At 30.2% G+C, this 21,683-nt stretch overlaps 1 protein-coding gene across 1 annotated transcript in view; it reads left to right on the top strand.

The window, feature by feature from the left end:
• The window catches only part of LOC136968935 (arginine/serine-rich protein PNISR-like), a 68,501-nt gene that overhangs the window by 25,812 nt on the left and 21,006 nt on the right, over positions 1-21,683 (top strand). Inside the window, exons 5-9 of the mRNA XM_067263003.1 lie at positions 1,224-1,429; positions 5,356-5,503; positions 13,462-13,667; positions 13,758-13,877; positions 20,254-20,356. Of these exons, the coding sequence (XP_067119104.1) occupies positions 1,224-1,429; positions 5,356-5,503; positions 13,462-13,667; positions 13,758-13,877; positions 20,254-20,356 (783 nt within the window). The remainder of the gene's footprint in view (positions 1-1,223; positions 1,430-5,355; positions 5,504-13,461; positions 13,668-13,757; positions 13,878-20,253; positions 20,357-21,683) is intronic.

Genomic DNA, 21,683 nt, shown 5'->3' with positions numbered 1-21,683 from the left:
CTCCCATTCCAATATGGAAAGCTTGATTAATTTCTTGTTTGTTATGAAGCTTACTGTTAATTTTTATGTAAGTTTTCAATTAATCTAAGGATATTATAGCTGCTATTGTCTTTTTTTTTCTACTATAGACAAAAACTGTTTGTTGACCTATGGCATCAAAAACATTAGTTTATCTATAAGAAGTACAAATGAATTTCTTTTTAATTTCTAAATTTCTTTATGATTCTTTTTGCATCAGAGATAAATGTTTACTTTAATTCTCTTATCTTTTTGGAATCCAGTTTGAATGTTTACAATATCAATTTGGTTTCTAGTTATTTTTAAAGGTATTGTGTTTGTATGATTCCTCAAACTTGTCTATAATCATTGCAATCATTGTCTGTTTTTCTTTTTTTATCAAGTGTTATGAATATTGAATTTATAAGTCTGCTGGAATCTAGCCTTTATTATAAATTTTTTCTAAGAAAACGAGTAAAGTAACTAACATGTTTGCTTCTAGAGTTTAAGAGATTTTCTAGATTTTTTAATAGATTTTCTCAGAACCCAAAGTTTTTTGGAGCTTTCTGTGTTCATATTTTTTGATATTGAAGTTTTTAAGTAACTTCTGATACTACTTTCAAACTTATCTTATTAACTCTTACTGAAATATATCAGTTTTTATTATTTGAAAATGTTATTTCTCCCAAACTTCTCTTTAAAAATAAATTATAGAAACTTGAATTGCATTACAAATATTTTTCACATGAGGAAAGGTGCTAGAAATGATTGCTCTGAAGATGAACTAAGTAGTTTGAAAGTACTACGTGAAGAGATCTTTGATGTCAAAATACTCCATAAAAACAGAAATGAGTTTAAATTATAAAATTGTTGAAATGATTCAGTAATAGAGAAAAGTTTAATTAAGAATTGAACATTATTATCATTTTGTTTTTTAAACTTAAGCAATGTATACAATAAATACAATCAATTTGATGATTACTTCAAATATGAAACAAACGGCCAGATACCTTTATTAGTAATTTAATTAATCTCGGTAGTTGTTTAGCTTTAATTTGCTTAATGATTATTTTGCCTTAATTGCACAATAAAGAAATCTGGCTGTTTGTTTGATATATATTAAGCAGCCTTTAAGAAACTTTCAGTTGTTGTTTCTGAAGTTTAAATATTGATTGAAATAAAATTTTGCTTTCTTAATTACATTTAATATTAAAAATTTTTTCTAGATCCAAATTTCGTTCAAGGAGATATGATGGGGGGATATTGGGAAGGATCTTGGGGGATGGGAGGATGGGTACCACCACCTGGAACAATTCAAAATTCTACCCCTGGAAAGGAAACTTTTGAATATGGTCACATGGCTTCTACACCAACAATTCCTCCACAAACTTATGATTATAATCATACGTCTGATCAATATTCTTACAATCAAGTAAGTGTACTTATATTATGTAATTTATTATTAGGTGCAAACAATTAATTTGATTAAAAGTTCAAAAAGTTAATTTTGAGTAACCGAGAGATACTGAAATTTGGGCAGCTGGTATTTGTTACTCTAAATCATGTATTGTATTTAGGATTTTTTTTACTAGAATTTTATTGAGTTTGTTTTAGAGTTAAGAATACTGTTCCTGGTGAGGATAATTAGGTTTTTATGTATATACATATTACACAAATTATTATATTTTATATTGTGGGTAAAGTTTTGAGAAACACTTGCAATTATAAGTTAATTGCAAGTATTTATTAGTTGATATGTTGGGGTCAGATACTATTAATTATTATTTAAGCTAAAACATCTTAAACTAAGTGTAAAATGCATTAAACTTACTTTAAACAGATATTGGCTTGGAGATATTTGAGACATGTATCTATATATATAATCGAGACGAGTTGATAATGATAATAATAATAATAATCAGCACAGAGCCCAAATGGTTAGGAGTTGAAAGTTGAAATTTGGTACACAGTTAGAGTACGTCACGAGAATGCACGCTAAGAAAAGATTTTTCAAAATTCCTCCCCACGGGGGAGAGGGACAGGATTAAGGCTTAATACTTCCATCAACAATGGAAGTGTTATGTAACAATGGAATTGTTAAGAGAAAGCGACGTGCAAGACGCAGTTGCAGTTTTTTCGTTTTGCGGGAAATCGAACATATTTTTAGACCCATCTAAAAATTCTGTAATTAATCTGGAAACGGGTGACCCAATTCTTGCATTCTGTGAAAATGGGTAAGGTTGACTGTAACGTAATAATCTTAATTTTTGCTAAAATGGTTAGGAGTTGAAATTTGGTACACAGATAGGGTACCAAATTTAAGTACCAAAGTGTTAAGTAACGATGATAGTGTGAAGTAACAATGGAGAACAAGAGAAAGCAACGTGCAAGATTAACGGGCTCTGGAAAAAAAAGGAAAAAGAAAAAGAATAATATGTTAGAACACATTTGATTTTCAAATTTAAACGGATTAGTTCGGTTTTTCTCGACCTTTCTTCTGTAGAATGTTCGATGAAAATCACGATATAACCAGAACACGTCTTGAAAATTGAACAATATAACCAGAACACGTCTTGAAAATCGAACAATATTAGAACATTCGATTTTCAAATTCGACCTTTCTTTAGAAATACTTAGTTCGTTGATGAAATTACTCTTTTTCTTTTGTGACTATAACGTAATAATCTTAATCTTCGCCATCGTTACTTTTGCCCGAGCAATGCCGGGCCTACCTGCTAGTAATAATATATTTCATTAATAAGTAGATGTTGAACGGAACTAGTGGCACTTCTTATCTCTTGAATAAGCGTAAAACTTCAACAAAAACAAGATACCCTGTCACATTTAATCATGTCAAGATTTTGTAACACAGCAAAAAATAAAATGATTTTAAAGACATGTTTTAATGTTTCGGGAAAATTGTTTCAACATAGCAATGTTTGTTTCCATATAAGCTTTAATAAATAGGTATCCAAAATGTTAGAATAACTATATAAACAATATACAAATGTAAACATTCAACAACCTGATTTTTAGTTTATTGTCAGATGGTTGCTGGATCACATTGGGCTACTAATTATTAATTAAAAGTCAAGTAATTTGGCCAAGAGATAGGTGTTAGATGCCATCTCTTGATAAATTTAATAATTAATTTAGAAGGTTCTAGAAGAAAAGAATTGGTCTAAAGTGGAACTCGAACCGTCAACTTTGAGAGTTCGACTAATCTAAATTAATAGTTCTGGAAGCAAAGATTGGATTGAGGTTTAGATATCGTAACTGGCAATGCATCTACACAGCAAGTGGGAGTTGTGGGCTCGAATCCCTCTTTGGGCCAATTCTTTTCTTCCAGACTTTTCTAAATTAATTATTAAGAATTAATTTAATTATAATTATTAAAGTTATCAAGAGCTGGTGTCTAATTCCTACCTGTAGGCCAAATTGCTTGACTTTTAATTAATAATTGTATATTAATTAACTAGATGGCACGGATATGAGTTTACATTAATGAAAATTTAAATTAAATCTGTCATTTATGTCAAAATAATTATTCAGAAATTAATTTGTTATTACAGGATTTATTTTAATCTAAATATGTAATGTTTATGGGAAACTGTTTAAACACATTTTATAAATTATTCTTTATTTTTGAATAATATAGATATATGTTTTGTTTGGGATATACCGTATTTACTCACATATAAGACGAGGTTTTTATTCATTTTTCATTGCTTCAAAAATCTAGGTTGTCCTATCTGCGCGAGCAAAAGATTCTTTGTATTTTTGCAATAATTTTTGCGAACCATGTGTTTGCATTTTTTACCAGATGCTCACACCCTCTGGTGTTTAAAAACAAAAGTATTTTCTGTATTGTTTCAATCGTTCGTGTGTATTGTCAGGAGTAAAGATGAAAAGCAATAGGAAAAACAAAGCTTTTGAATTGAATTTCAATTTGAAATTCCAAAATCACACGGGAGCCCAATATAAGTTTCAATCCATTCCCACATGAAAACAGATGATTATTCGGAAATCAGAATTTGGAGAAACTCATAAGTGTAATCGATGGAGAGTGGATTCGACCGTTAAGAATTGGCAAAAAAGATTCCCGATTGTCCAACTTTATGTAAACAAATTATGTTGTTGATTTTACAAGTTTAAAATGCCAGTAATTTTTGCTGGACAATGTGTGCATTTATGTGCATTTGCCATTTTATTTGTGATTAAATGAAATAAAATTAAATTGTATTAATAGATCTGATTGTCTTTATTTTGATCTTTAAAGTCACATCTCATTTTGTATGCGAGATCGTCTTATAAGCGAGTAAATACGGTAATTTTAAAACTTTTAGTAACATACATAATTTTAAATTGTAAGTGTCCTGTGTTCCATTGAAGATTTTAATTTGAACTTGTAAATTCTTTGTATAACATGTTTAATTTTTAATGTAGCCATTTTGTTCTGTGTTTATGTGCCTGATGATGATTGTTTTAAATAGATGAAAATGATAGTAAATATTTCTTTATTTATTAATGGTTGCTGGTTTTGGTTTAGTTGTGTATGTTTATTCTTTTTCAGTTTTAGTGTTACAGAAGGCAAATCCACTTTATTTAAGGTTCTTAAACTTTTGATCATTTATTAATAAATTATTTTATAATTTTTCAAATATATTCAAATTGTGATTTCTCATTTGATATAATAAAATTTGGTGTAATTGGCAAAATAGTCAGGTTTATGTTGTGCACTTACTATACAGTTGTCTTATTGGACTTTTTGGTGTTTGTAATATCAGAATAGCATGAATTACTTTTAGATGGAAATGTAAGTTGCTTCTGGATTTGTTTTAGTGCAACCAGATGACTCTATGCATGAGAACAATTTTTTAGACAGACTCAAAGATCTAGCAAAGATGTACTGTTCTAGATAAAATAAGAAGTTATATATGCTAGCAATACATAATAAAATTACAGAATATAGAAGAAAAGTGTTCAAACATAAGAAAAAAACAAATGCCAGAAAATACACTAAAGATGCTTTTCTATACAATTCCATAAAGGAAACATCTATAGATAAGCTACATAAAACATAGAAGATGGGGAGTTTGATGAAGCTGGACACATGCAAAATTGTTTAATCCTTGAAGATGACCCTTTTCTTAATCACTAAAAGTATTATAAAAGCAAAACATTACAGAAGTACGTGACATCTTTGGCCAAAACGGTTGAGAGCTTAAGTTAACAGTGTTAAATAAGATATTATTTGGACTATCGTACAATCATTTTTGTTTAAAAATGAATTATTTATTTAGTTTAATTTTTGTTTGTGAATTAAGGTTGAATTTCAAGAATGTTTATAATTTTTAGATGTTTACAAATGATAATCAGTATGAACAGTATTGGCCTCAGGTCGGACCAAACACCAATATTGTGTCGGCTCCATTTTTGAAAAGAAACAAGATCGCTCCTCCCGGAGAACATTCTCCTCGAAGTGAAGAAGAAATACCCCAGCTCGGTGAGAATTTCTTAAAATTTAATTTAAAAATCTTCAATTTATTAATGGTTGCTTTAATGATTATATTAAAAGTAAATTATGTAAAATATTTATTTTATGTTTAATTTAATAAAAATGAATGTTTTATTATGACATTAGAGCAGCGGTTTCCAACCAATGGTCCGCAAGAGCTAAAATATGGTTCGCGAAAGATTTAAAACTTTTATTCATTTTAAATTATTATTCCCACATTGATACAAACTGAATTTAATTCTTACTAAAAGTGTTATGTTTTCTATTATAATAGTACTGTTAAAGCATCTTACTCTTGAGTTTAACCTCTTAACAGTGAGGGACGACTATACTCACTAATTTTTTTTGGGGGTATTGCCAAAAACTAGCCAAAAACTACCACAAAAAAGAAATTCACATAAAAAATGAATTATGTAACAATAAAAAAAGACTTTTCTTTACTAGACAGAACTGTTTACAAAATCTTTTTCTGAAACAGTAATGAGAAAAAACACTTGAAAATATACTTCAAAATTTCCCACATTTCTTCTCCACAACTAAGTGGGAGCCCCACACCTGACTATTCCACTGTTGAAAGGTTAATGATTACTTATGTTAAAAGTTTTGATTAAAGTTTATTTTTAGATTGACACAGTTCATTTTTCTTAAACCTTGTGGTCCCTGTTAACAACAATGAAATCAAATTGGTCCCTGGTCAAGAGGTAGACGTTAGGCGCCATCTCTTAAATAAATTAATAATTATAATTAAATAAATAAATTATTAAATAATTTAGATTCTTCTGGAATAAAAGAACTGACCCGGGGCAGGGCTTGAACCCGCAACCTCCGCTTGCTGTGCGGTGTGCTTGCCAGTTACGCCACCCGGACCCCGAGCGAGCCTTTGCTTCCAGAAGTATATTAATTTAGATATAAATAACCTTACTTGGTTAAATACAGTGGCCATATTGTAGCCCAAGCTGGCAGTAGTTTGTTTAGTGTCTATTTTTGAGTCAGCATACATTAATGCATTCAATTTAGTAGTACAGTCTAACAAATTAAATGATTGATGGTAATGTACTGCTTTGTACGCTGTAGTCAGCTCAGCAGCCGCAATTAAGATTTCTTCTTCCGAATGTTTCTTTATCATAAAACTAGAAATACAGTCAAACCTGTTTTTATGCGGGGGATAGGGACGGCATAAAAGAAAATGCATAAAAAAAATCGCGCGAAACTTCACGAGTGGCTATAAAAAATAGTTTTCGCAACACAATTAAAAAAATATTTTTTTTTATGTGGTGAATAGGGACCGCATAAAAAAGTCTCACGTAGAAAATAACTCGAAACCGTACGAAATAACTAGGAATTGCTTTTTTAACTCCTCTGGCCTTTTTCTGCAACACCTAATGGGGAAAAAAATCCTCTAAGAATTTTAATTTTTATATTAATTAATTATTTCCACTTAAATACCAATCTAACATTAAAAAGTTAAAAATAATTGTTAAATAATGATTTTATTTGATAAATATAGCTGCAGGAAGTGTTGTTTCATTTAACAAGGTGTGAAATTTCACACCCGCAGTCTAAAGCTGGAGGGGAGCTAACTTACCGCATCTGTTCAAATATAACATAATATTTATGGTTTTTATGCTATTAAAATAAGAGGGGACCGAAATAAACGTATGAGAAAAAAATTTTACTGAATAAAAAATGAAAAAACCTGCTGATGTCATAGAAAACAACCAATAGAGTTTTTAAAAATTTTACATGAGTCAATTATGTTCCAATTTGATTGAAATTTTCATATACCGCACAAAACAAATCGCACAAATAAAAATCACACAGAAAAAGACCGCACTAAAACAGGTTTGACTGTATCTTTATAAGTTGAAGTGGTCCTGATATTTTATTTATGAAGGTTTGTAGCAATATATTGTTGGATGTTGGATTTTCCACCATGGTTAATGGCAATATGAGAATTACAAATAGAACACAGTGCTTCAAATTCAGTTTGACCTTTCTTTATAAATGACCAGTTTTTGGTATATTCGTCTTTAAAATGACACTTTTGCTTTGGTATCTTTTATTACAGGTATAAAAATGGTTTTTACCAAAAAAAAAAAAACTTGATGTGCCAGAGCAAGCAATTATTTATTTTATTACACACACACAAAACAAATTAGCGTTTACTGAGCTCTCACAGTTGAGACTGACTGAAAGATTTGAAGTGCCACTGCATACAGAGTTTAGGGAAAAAACTGGGACAAATACAGGACTGAGTAGTGAAATACGTGACATTACTGTATGTACGGGACATATGGCAACTAGGGATTGCAATCCAGCAGTGTTTTCAATCCAGCTGGATTTTTGCTGGACCACAGAACAAAATGGCTACATTAAAAATTAAACATGTTATACAAAGAATTTACAAGTTCAAATTAAAATCTTCAATGGAACACAGGACACTTACAATTTAAAATTATGTATGTTACTAAAAGTTTTAAAATTACCGTATTTACTCGCTTATAAGACGATCTCGCATACAAAATGAGATGTGACTTTAAAGATCAAAATAAAGACAATCAGATCTATTAATACAATTTAATTTTATTTCATTTAATCACAAATAAAATGGCAAATGCACATAAATGCACACATTGTCCAGCAAAAATTACTGGCATTTTAAACTTGTAAAATCAACAACATAATTTGTTTACATAAAGTTGGACAATCGGGAATCTTTTTTGCCAATTCTTAACGGTCGAATCCACTCTCCATCGATTACACTTATGAGTTTCTCCAAATTCTGATTTCCGAATAATCATCTGTTTTCATGTGGGAATGGATTGAAACTTATATTGGGCTCCCGTGTGATTTTGGAATTTCAAATTGAAATTCAATTCAAAAGCTTTGTTTTTCCTATTGCTTTTCATCTTTACTCCTGACAATACACACGAACGATTGAAACAATACAGAAAATACTTTTGTTTTTAAACACCAGAGGGTGTGAGCATCTGGTAAAAAATGCAAACACATGGTTCGCAAAAATTATTGCAAAAATACAGCAAAATCATTCCAGCTGGATCTAGTGCAGATGTATTTTTGGTGCAATAAAGTGTTATCTGTCTATCTATCTATCCAGCAATTTATTGTTTTTTTTAAAGAAATAAAACATTTATTTTAAAATACTTAAGGAGCTTTTATTATTTAAACTGGTCACTATAAATCTTAAACATTTAGGTAGTAAACTTAACTTTGGTTTTGTTTAACACTTGAGATACAGATAATTAACTTTAAATGTTTAGTTAGATTATAATTATAATGTAATTTTTTAGTTAAATAATAGCAAAGGTAATTCTACTAATTAATTTATATTAATATATTATATTATAATAATGTAAGGACAGATAATCAGTGGTTAAGTGGCTATCAGTCTTACCATTCTTTTTACATAGGCTCTACGTATTAGTCTGTAGTTATTTATAAGAATATAAAAACTATACTGGAAGTAGAAAAATTAAATAAACTACACCTTTATCAATCCAGCAAAATTTAATAAAATAATAATATTTTCAATCGTTTTTAACGATCTTCCTTGGTTACAAAAAAATAGAACATTAAATATAGAACATAAAATGTGTTTGGAATAAATATAAAAATTAACGGAAAATGCCCAAGCGGACAAAATATAGATAAATAAACAAAATAAATAGTGAAAAGGGAAAAAAAATATAAGATATAACAACAAAACCAGCATTGTCTGTTAATAACATTAATTAATGTAAGAGGATCTCCACATGGTAGACAATGAGTTTGCACCTCTATGGTTTATACAACCCAGTTGCCATGTGCACCTTGCAGATTTCCAATCTCTCAAGATGTTTGACCGTTTGCCTATTTGTCGTCATTTTTATAATTGCCGCTCGATCCCATTGGACGTTAACATCCTTCTGTCTTGCGTATGATGCCAGCGCAGTGTTGTCAAGGTTCTTACTGATTGTATATTTGTGCTCCTTGAGCCTTTGTTTTAAACTGTGCATCGTTGCACCCACATAAACAAGTTTGAAATTGAAACGTTGGTCGTGTAAAGGCACCGAATATATACCCGTTGTCGAATTCCGATCCTCTTTCTTTTTATCGTTTCTTAAAAGTTTGAAAACAGTGGGATTACGTCGGTATATAACACGAAAATTATTAGACCTGGCAGTACATCTATGCATCTTGTTTAAAAATGGGATGTAATTAAGCACTATTCTTTTTATATTTATTCCAAACACATTTTATGTTCTATATTTAATGTTCTATTTTTTTGTAACTGAGGAAGATCGTTAAAAGCAATTGAATACGTTATTATTTTATTAAATTTTGCTGTATTGATAAAGGTATAGTTTATTTATAAGTAATTTAATTATTAGTGTTAGTAAAGTAGTGAGTAAGTAATTAGTAGCAGTCTAGTAGTTAGCAAAGTGGCAACGCCAACAACATTGACTTTTGTGTCATTATTTAGAAAGTTAATTGAGTATTTGCAGATTTACAGCGCTGGATCCAGCTGGATTGCTGGATGAGGGATCCAGCAATTGCAATTCCTAATGGCAACCGTACTCGTATGACATACTTAACAAAGCTGCGGTTTCTAAGTGTATTACACAAAACATCTTCAGCATTGTGTGACATGTCATTGGTATGTTGAAATCTCATACCATTTGAGAGCAGAACCTTTTCAATTTCTCATATTGCATCTTGCCCTAGCATGTTACTCATTATAAGTTTAAAGCTATACATCCACAAAGCCGAATATTATTGGACTATAAAATACTACTATTTTAATAGACAATTTGGCATTAGAGGTAGGCGTTAGGTGCCATCTCTTGTAGGAGATCGGACCAAAGGTCCGGGTAGCGTAATTGGCAATGCATCTGCACGGTAAGCAGGAGTTGCGGGTTCGAGTCCCGCTTCAGGCCGATTCTTTTCTTCCAATAATTCTAAATTGTTATTTAAAATTATTTAATTAATATATAATTATTAAATTTAACAAGAGATGGTGGCTAACATCTACCTCTAATGCCAAATTGTCTATTAAATTAGTAGTATTTTCTAGCCCAATAATATTTGGTTTTGTGGATATATAGCTTTAAACGTATTGGGTATAGTAAAGATGTTTGTTTCATTATAAGTTTACACGGTGGCATTATTAGATTTTCATCAACTGTGTGACTTTTTGTTTTATGGGCAATAAGTTCTGCTTCTGTATATATTGCTTCCTTTGACTTCTTCAGCTGCAATTTGAAAAAATTGTAGACCTATAAATTTTCACCATTATCTGTCCACCCATCTTTCCTTATTCTCAAGAATTGAGTTAGATAGATGAAATCTGAGACCAGATATGGAAACCTTAGGGGCAGTAGGCCCCCCAATTAACTATATACGAACATATAATGCAAACCAGAAGTCATGTTATGTCAATTCAAAAACTATTCCTTTGAAAGCAGTTAATAGATGATTGGCCCAACTCTATTGTTAAAGGAAAAGTATGATGTACACGGACAACCCAATGCTAATTTGAAGTGGAGATCATATAGTTTAAATTTAATAAATTAAAAATATGATTAAAAATTGCATCCTGGCTTGTGATGATGTCATTTAAGAAAAACTTTACTTTGTTTCTTTTACGATTCCTATAGTTTTTAAAATAGCATCTTATTGAATGCCTGTGATTTGTAGTTAAGTGTCTTTCCGGATTTGCTGGAGCCATTACTGCATTTATAAGCTGTTTGCCATAGATGACACAATAGAATAGGGCAACATGGCTGACCAGCCCATGTAAAACCATTGATAAGTGTGAGATTGCCAAATTAGGGATAAACAGATGTCAGGATTTATCAGATATGGGGTGAATGGAAGCAAGGAAGAGATCCACAGTTACAAACTCATTTATTAATTCTAAGTTTTACATATAACAGAGTGACGTGTTGACAATTAGTGCTGGTCTGTCAGAGAGTTGATGGCTTAATGGCAGTTGGTCAAAGAATTGTCTGTTGGGAAGTCCAGTGACTAAAGTGACAAAAAAAAATAGACCAATGCAGAATGGTGAAGATAGAGACAAAAGTCTGTATGCATAGATCACTAAAGACTAGTCAGGAAGGCAATGTGACCAATGGAGCAATCTGCGGAACTGACATTTATGGCTCACGCAGAGAGACAAAGTCCTCTGACCTTGAGATTGGGGTTTTTAAAGTATTTTCCCCCAATTTCTCACTTTCTGATTGGTTAGTTTCTTGTCTCCAGGTAGATAACAGACCATTTCAGGCTACGAAGTGTCAAATTTGACACCTCATTTTTGTTCGATCAAGAAAAGTTAATCGAAGTTTGAAAACTCCTGCTTATATTTACTTTTTGTTTACAGCCAAATTCTTGTAAGTCTGGAACATAATCTCCACGCTAGATTTTTTTTAAATTTTTTTCCCTCTCTTGACTAAAAAGTTTTATTCTTTCACATTTTTATTTACCTTTTTCTTTCAGTTTTTACAAGTGTTAGAATCAAAGTTCGATTCTCTGGTTTGACACTTTCATTAAATTTTTAACATGTGAGCTGGAGTATTTCTTAGGCTTCACATAAGTAGCTTTCATTGTAAAATGAATTATTTTTGTGTTGTTTGTGGCACAAGTGCAGTTGTTTTAGGATATGATGATATAGAATTTTAGAATATCAAATTATTTCAAATTCAAAAATTATAAAAAAAACAATTTCAATAGAGTTACATAAATTAATTAATTAATAACAACAACAAACAAAAATATAAAACTTATATAATTGAAAAACAGATGCAAGATTCAATAACTAGTTAAAGTAAGAGTAAGCTATCGGATATTTGGAATAGCCAAAAGTTGGTGTATTACATGATTTTGGTATCAAGATTTTGACTATTTCTCAACAAAAATAATTTTGGATTACATTATAAGCTTAACAGCACTCCAATCTGGCATTAAACCTCACAATAAATATAATTTTGACAATTCAGTATGAATATTTTTATATGCAATATCACTTTTATACTCAGTATTTCAAACTTATACAAATGTAAGGGTTCTTTGTTGTTTTGGGGTATCTGTATTCTGCCTGTATAGACTGAAAAACAAGTGCTGTACAAATAAACAATTGGATGTTACACCAATGTAGAATGTATTTAATTCTAGAATTAGTAGAAAAAAGAGGTTTTGAATATATTTCTGCTTTTTCTATTAAGCCTATTTCTTTATTGACCAAACATCTTTATGGAAGTAGACCTAGGCTGTATTGAGATGATTATGTCTACTTTTTAAAACAATCTCGTCATCTTATCTGAAAGCCAACTTGTGGATATAAGCATCTTGTACAACCTAGGCAGAGTTTATATTCAATTATTATTGCCTGATAAGGATTCTTGTTAAAGATGTAATTTTCTGGCACTATTAATATAACATGTTTTATAACATTTACTCCATCATGAAATCCCATTAAATAATTTCTAATATTGAAAATATAGTTTATTAACCCAAAAATATTAGTAATTAAATTAGTATTTTCACTTGTTTTTGGGAATGTAACAGCATAAACAATACTATTTCTGCAGAATACAAAGAAAGGTAATGCTGTAGTAAAATCTAATGTATATCTTCTCGACCTTTTTGATTCTTTTCTTCCATTGAAATCATCTTTACTTTAATAATGCCAGTTTTTTTTTTACAGTTTGTTTCCTAACTTTTCTACTTCCTGTGAACACAGTCTCTTAAAAGTCCATTATAGAAACAATAGTTTAGTTACATTTCATATCACTACTCACTGGCTAATCTAGTGTTTAGTGATTTGATTATTTTAAAGTTAGAGCTTGGTTGTTTATACAAGATATAATCAAAAATTTTTATTAAACATTGGTACCCTATGTTTAATATCTTAAAATGCATCAATTAAACATGTACATATTTAAATTCAGATGCTGTGAAAAGAAAACAACTGCCAGCTTGGATTAGAGAAGGATTAGAGAAAATGGAACGTGAAAGACAAAGAAAACTTGAAAAAGAAAAAGCAGATAAGGAACAAATAGAAAGATTTAAAACCGTGGATTCTTCTCAAGAAAAAATTAGTGGAGATGATAAATCTCTATCTTCGGTTGACGAAACACCCATTAAGAGTAAATTTGTATGTTTTTTTTTTTATGAAATAAATTATTTTGTTTTAGCATTACAAGAAAGCATAAGCTTTATTTTATTGTTTCAACTTATAATGTAGGAGAGTGAAAGCGAAGACGAAACCGAAAGTATAAAAGAAGAAAAAGAATCCTCTCCGCAAGTAATTGTTCCCTCACCTGAAGTTGTAAATAAAACAGAAGAAGAAAAACAACAAGAACTGGTAATATTTTACATAAGTAATTCTATAACTTTAAGTTGTTTTTATATGGATGAATTAATGCTATGGTTACTCTGCTGAATTAATAAGTGCATTTATGACAGTGGATGAAATTTAACATACAGTCAAATCCCTCTACAGTGATATTTAGTAGAACGGGAAAAAATACTTTTGTAGAGAGACTTATCGTTACAGTGATAATTTTTAAAAGAGTATTTCTTTCTCATTTTACGACTACAAATAAAAGTATTGTAAAAGTTTTACATAACAAGTAAAATCTACATCAGTTGATCCTGTGATAGTCAATTGGTTTTAAACAAATAATGGGCTTTTTAAATAAAATTAACAAAACATTGGAACATATTAAAAATTGTTTCTCAGAAGACTTTGGTTGGGAACTAAATGGATCATTAAAAGAAAATTATTGTGAATCTGAAACTGTTGATTTTGGAATCTGATATTTTCACAGCTTATGATGAGTTCTTAGAATTGTTTATTATTGAAATAAGTGTATTTGACTTGAAATTTGCTTTAATAAAGATACAGGTGGTCCAAAATTTAATAGCTGATTTTAACTCGTATTTTGATAATATCTGAGTAACTGCAGTTTTTAATGTGAAATAACAACAAGGGCAATTTTTATCATGGACTTGTTGCCAAATTAAACATACACTCTCAATTATATTTGAATTTATCTTTAATTACAATTTTTAAAAATTGCTGCAACAAAGATTAGAATGGACATGTTGTGTTTTGCATCTAGCAGAGCTGTGAAGTTGGAGTTGCATTAGTATATTGGTCATACTAAAGGCAAGGGTCTAAGGAAGATGGGAAAATGCAAGTGGGGAAGATTTGCTAATAAAGAAAGATGACAGTGGTTATGTTATATGTATGTGGGGGAAGTAAGAGGAGTGATAACCAGATCCTCTGCAAACTCTGTTTTTCTTCAATAAACATTGGCAATAATGAATTCCAGACAGTCTTCAACCACTCAAAATCTGCAAAACGTAAACAGAACTTTAACATTGTTTTGGGATCCTAGGCAGCTGCATCTTATTAGATCTTCTGTTAAACAATATTAAAGATGGTCATACTACTTCAGATGCTAAACATAATAAGCAATTAGACCAAACTGGCATTTTACAGCTTTTTGGTAAAAGGGATCGTGCTATAAGTGCTGAATTATTATGGATTTTAAAAGCTGTGTGTACAAACTATTCTACAACATTGTCACAATATTGCCGAAATTTTTCATGTTACGTGTTCCAAAAGAATTCTCTTCAAACTGCTTAGTCACAGAAACACTAGCTCCATATTTCTGGTAAGAAATGCTGGAAGAAGCAAGTTCAGAATATTTTACCACGAATATATTTTTTACCATTATTTGCTCTGATGAAACCGCAAATGCTGAAGACCAAAAGGAGCTTCAAATCAAAATTAGACATTGGTCAAAACTTCAAGATCAGGTGGTTTGTAGACATTTATAATCTGTTTTTGGGTTATGCAGATGGTGATACTTTGCATCACAAAATTATGATTTTTGTCAGTAGTGCAAATTTGCCATTGACTAAATTGTTAATGCTTGACTCGGATGGACAAATGTGAATAAGAAAATGTCTTAGCAGTTAATGATGAGGACTTGCTCTATTCGTACTGTTCATAATGCATATTTGAAAACATTATTGGAAATTGTGGATGATGCACCCGAAGTCATTTGCTGATTTTTTGATGGATTTCTACCATCACAGTGTGCAGAATATGAAGTGCAAAAAAATCAAGTTTTAAAAACAAATTTTTAAAGCACATTTCAACACTCTGGCTAACATTTGGGACTGCTGAACAAGCATAGTTGAGCAATGGGATGCAGTGATACATCTTTACAAAACATGTTCCTCAAAAACATTCTGGACTCCTGTTCAGCAGTCTGTACACAACAATAAGATTTTTAAGGCAACCTTCTATGAAAGCTAAGCTTCTTTTGTATATACAGGGTTCCTACGCACCTGGAAAGTCAGGGATTTTCATTAGTTTCGGAAAAAGTCATGGAAAGTCAGGGAATTTGTCGAAAACTGTCAAAAAGTCAGGGAATTTGTCTCCTTAACTGCCTTGTTGATTTCGTTTGCTGAAAATGGTCGACCAAGCATAGCCATCTGCAGGCGGCAAGAAGTAATTCTGCAATCTTTAATAAGAAAATAGACCAGAATCCGTTTTGAATCCGAAATGACTCTTTTCACCGTTCTGAAGCCAGATAATTTTACAGTTGTGGATTAATAACAGAATAAACTACTATTATGTAATAGTGTTTAATTTTTAATTTTAATAATTTAGCAATTATAAAAAGATGAATTTGTTAATTATAATAAAAAATAACTAATTAAAAATTAGTTTACAAGCTTTTAAAACTTGAAATCGTAATTTATTAGATTGTTTACTTCAAAATAGCTAAATAGATCAGTAAAAATCCGTAATTTAATTGTTTTTTACGTTTGAAACATTACTATACAACAACAAATTATAAATAGCTACCCGACATTTACAGTAAAATGCTGGCGCCGACTAGCAGTATTTTACATTTGTTGTTATGACTTTCCTTGAAAGAACTGTACTGCAAGCGTATTTTCCCCCCTCTCCCGTTAATTTCCGCAACTTCGATACGTAGTTTAATAATTAGTTTAACAGAAATGATGTTGGGTAACAAATATCCACCGATTTTGGCAAATTTAGGCATCATACTTGTAATAGATATACTGTAGTTATCGTTTTGAAAATCAGCTAGGTAATCCGATAGTTTAACCAGTGTTAACTTGCTTATAATTAATTATAAATTTAAAAAGCTGGTAAATTTTTAAAAAGTTAATTAAATTATTAAAAAATTTAAAATAAATTTGATTATCTTTTGTGCGAAACAACACCAAAACAATTTTTATAGTGATGTTGCAAAAGAAAGAGATTTGTAGTTACGATTCTATGCGCTGAACTTCTATATTTTATTAACGTAATTTCGTATAATTGTAATTTCGTTTGATGTTTATTTCTGTACACTCAAACCTGTTTTTGTGCGGTATGTGAAAATTTCAATCAAATTGGAACATAATTGACATCTGTAAAATTTTTTAAAACTCTATTGGATGTTTTCTATGACATCAGCAAGTTTTTTCCATTTTTTATTCAGTAAAATTTTTTTCTCTTACCTTTTTTCGGTTTTCTCCTATTTTAAAAGCATAAAAATCAGAAATATTGTGTTAAATGTAGACTGCAGGTGTGAAATTTCACACCTTGTTAAATGAAAGAATAACACTTCCTGCAGCTATATTTATCAAATAAAAGTATTTTTTAGGGATTACTTTTAACTTTTTATATAGTTTTTCTGTAAAACCACTTTTTGGGAGGGTGTTTATTTCGCAGGAATTATTTCCCCGGCAAATTTTTTAAATGTTAGATTCGTATTTAAGTGGAAATAATTAATTAATATAAAAAATAAAATTCTTAGAGGATTTTTTCCCCATTAGGGATTGCAGAAAAAGGCCCAAGGAGTTAAAAAAGCAATTTTTAGTTATTTGATAGGGTTTTGAGTTATTTTCTACGTGAGACTTTTTTTTATGAGGTCCCTCTTCACCACATAAAAAAAATAGTTTTTAATTGTGTTGCAAAAACTATTTTTTATAGCTACTTGTGAAGTTTTGTGGGATTTTTTTTTATGCGTTTTCTTTTATGCGGTTCCTATCCACTGCACAAAAACAGGTTTGAGTGTATTTATTTTATTTTATTTAAATTCTATACATTTTAAGAATCTTAATTTTCATAATACTATGACGTCGTAGGAATACAAGTCTCACTAAAATAGAAAAACGTAAAATAATTAAATTATTAGATGAAAAAAAGGAATGAATAAAAAATTTTTTATAGAAACTTGAGAAATAGTCAAGGCAGTGCAGCTCTCGAGATCCATCATTTGGATTGGAGTTGGATTTTCCATTGTTTGAAAAGACAATGAATACTTCTGTGACTCTGATTTTTCGATTGACGTAAGTAAATCGGAAAATCCATTAGATCCCCGTTGTAAAGCGTGGGTGACGGTCCGAAACCAATCCGGGGAACGATCGAGGGACGGAAAGGGACGAGAGTCGTCTCTTCCGTAGCCATCGCCACCAATTGCCTCCAGTCATTTGCCTTTTCCTTCCACTTTATCTCCACTATATTGCTGCTGCTGCTACCTTTTCCTTCCACAAATTAACAGTTGCCTTTCAAAAGGAGGACTTTTCTAACTCGGGAAAAACACGAGTGATTTACTTTAGTGCTAGACATCGAACAGAAATCGGATGAACTTTCCTTTCTGGATCGTTCGCCAAACATTGCTCCAGATTCCACTACCGCCACTACGAACTTAAGACGAGAAACGAAGACAACTTTAGCTATATTGTAAGCATATTTTTACAATAAACGGGTTAAATGGTAAAGAGGTGTCTTTGTTTGTCCGTACCACGTTTCCCACATACTTATTAGTCCCTAGACTTTCCCAACGTTGGGAGAATTAACTTTATCCCCTTTATTTTCCCAAAGGGAAAGAGTCGTCATATCTCGCAAGCAAAACGCGAAGTTTCAAATCTTACGTTCTAATTGACGTTTGAAATTATGTTAAACCCGAGGAAGGCTATTTAAGATTGCCGAAAACATTTGTTCGTTTATTAAAATTTGCTATAAAAGTGAGTAAGATGGTTTGTGATATGATTTGCAGTAATTATAAGATTTGTAATTAAGGGTTAAAATAGATAAATTTTGTCTGCATTCTTAAGAAAATTTTATGCAAAAACAAAATTTAATGCGAAATTAAATAAATAATAAATAAAAATTATTAAAAATAATTATTAAAACTCTGGCCTTTACACCAAAACCAAAATCAAAATGGCAGCAACGAAACATTTTTTTTCTTTTAACGAGTTGCCAATTCGGCTAATTTTTTGCTGGATTTAGTGGATTTGTTAGAGAAGCTATAGTAAAAATTTACACCTACTCCTCTTTATATACAATCTATTTTTACGCCATTTTGAAATAATGTGGTTGACAAAAGAAAACTATTTCTTTTTTTACATGATCGATTTTTTTTGAGGGAAAAAATGCTTTATTTGAAAGTTTTTAAATTTAACTTTTTGTTAAAATTATGTTGCTGTTTAAAAAAAGTTACTCTTTTTGTTGAAAGATTTTAAAATTATGTGTTTCTAAGTGAAGAGTTCATTTTAAGCATAGTACAGTACTATTTGTATATCAAAGAATACTGTTTGTTGATTTTATGCTATCTTGTATTTACTAGATTTACATACAAATAAATGATGATAAAAAAAAAAACTCATGTTTCATTTGTAAATTGCTTATTTTTTCGTTACATTGAAGTTGTGGATTCTATCATACATTTTTCTACAGGATGTATGCATACTGTATTTTTTTAATGTGGCAGTCTTTGAAACGTACAACTAGTCAAAAAGAGGGATAGATATTATCGATGTTTGCAGTAAATAAAATGCTGTTTTATTATGTCAATATTCCATACTGTAAGAAATGTGAGGGTCGGGGAATTTGGACAAAGTTGGTCGGGGAAAATCGGGGAATTCTAAACAAAAATTTGAGTAGGAACCCTGTATATAAGCAGTGCTGAAGTATTTGTGAAGTTTATACGGCATTTCCATATTGACAGACCACGATCTACGTCTTACATTCAGAATTAGTTAGTATCCTGAAATGCTACTCGATTGTTTAAGTACTGTAGATGGTTGTAATTTTACCGAAACTAGTATAATTGATGAATCATACTACAAACATCCATTTTGGACGGTCATAGGAAACAACGTAAACAAAATATGCTACGATCAAGTTATGATTACAGACAAAACAATCCTTCAACACAAACTAGATATTGTATTTGTGGACAGACAAGGCGAAATCACATTCATTACAGACATTGCTATGGCAGACACTCATAACATACACTAATTTTTTCGGTGTACATACAGACAGCACTTTGTATATAATTCAGAACTCCCACGAAATAAGACATCTGTGGAGAACCGATAAGATACTTATTTATCCTGTAGTACTTTCTGATACCAGCATATACTATACAAAAGTCTAGAAGAATTAGGTTTCAACAGCAGCAATACATCACATTACCAAAAGCAGCTAAACTAAACACATGTCACAGGAAATTTTTAAATACAGATGTATTCACTAACAGTTCAGCACATAACAGCTTTTTCAGTAGCTATTCCTTGACCTTAGTCTGATATTGCACTAAGCACTGGTATCAGCTCTGTAGGACACAATTGGCTAACACAAAAAATAAACAAGTAAATTATACAATTTTAATATTTAGCATATCGTTTGATAGATGTTGAGAGTTAGAAGGATGCTGACGGAAATTTTATTGGACGTAACTACCGATCAGATTCTAAACGTTGCAAAAGAAGTTCACCAGAAAGCATTGTCCAAAGGTAGGATTATTATGGATGTTACATTTTAATTTACTTTTTTCTGAAATATTTAGCATTGGAAAAATTAATATAGATTTTTATTTTTAAATTTCAACCTTATTCAGTTCTATTTACGAAAACATTATCAATGAGCTTCACGTGTTTATTTTAAAGATGTGATTATTTACTTTCAGAAGTGATTATAAAATTATAAGTTAAATTTTCAGAATTTTTCAAATTTAAAATTATGAAATCAGTATCTTTAGGATTGTTGTTGTTTCTTCATTTTAGGAAACTTAGGCAAATTTGGTAATAATATTGGTAAAAAAACAAATATTCTCTGCTAATGTAATTCAAATTGTTTAGGATGCTATATAATTTAAAAAAATATGATAAATTTGACTTTAAAAAGTTTTATTAGAAAATGAAATTAAAAATATTTATCATTTAAATAAAATATGATACCTGTTCTGCATTTAAACTTTTTAATGTATATTTACATGTCACACATTATCTTCAGTAACTTAAATTGTATAATTGTTGTTATACAATTAAAATATGATTAATATAATAAAAGAATTTATTTACTCTAAAAAATTGCTTTTGCATACATCTGTTACTTAAAATACTTATCTATTTGTTTTAAATTATTCATATCTGTAATTAATTGACCCACAGAATTATTACAGAACATAATTATTGACTTTATTGAACTGCAATTTGAAAATTGCAGACCTATAAATTCCCACTGTTGTCTGGTGTCTGTCTTTTTAATCTCAAGAATGGAGATAGAATAATGAAATCTGAGACCAGATATGGAAACCTTTGGGGCACGGGGCCCCGATTAACTATGTACAAACATACGACGCAAACCGGAAGTCGTGTTATTTCGATTGAGAAATTTTACTCGGAAAGGAGTTAGTTAGACGACTGGCACGACTCTGTCGTTAAAGGAAAAGTTTGATGTACGGGGACAAGATACTACAGCACAAATTTGAGGTGGATAGCATATATTTTAAATTAATTAAATAAATTAAAATATGATTAAAAATTGGAGCCCGGCATTGTGGCGATGTCACAATAAATAATGCTCATTTCTTGAATTAATTAATTAATTATATATTGTTATTAATTTTAAACATAAAAGAAAGCTTTATTTTGTCAAAACTCATAACCAATTTCACTACAAAAAAGTTTAAAATGTTTTTTGCTTGCAAACAAAATATTTTATTTGGAACCATGATTATATTTATTTCTGAATATTGAAGGAATTTCTTATCTTTTATAGGTAAATTATATTTTGATTAAACAATTTTAATACTTTTTATATGATACTATGAAATTTACA

The sequence above is a fragment of the Centruroides vittatus genome, unplaced genomic scaffold (assembly GCF_030686945.1).
Source record: "Centruroides vittatus isolate TY-2023 unplaced genomic scaffold, ASM3068694v2 contig_166, whole genome shotgun sequence".
NCBI classification, from domain to species: Eukaryota; Metazoa; Arthropoda; class Arachnida; order Scorpiones; family Buthidae; genus Centruroides; species Centruroides vittatus.
This window is presented reverse-complemented; position numbering and strand designations above follow the sequence as displayed.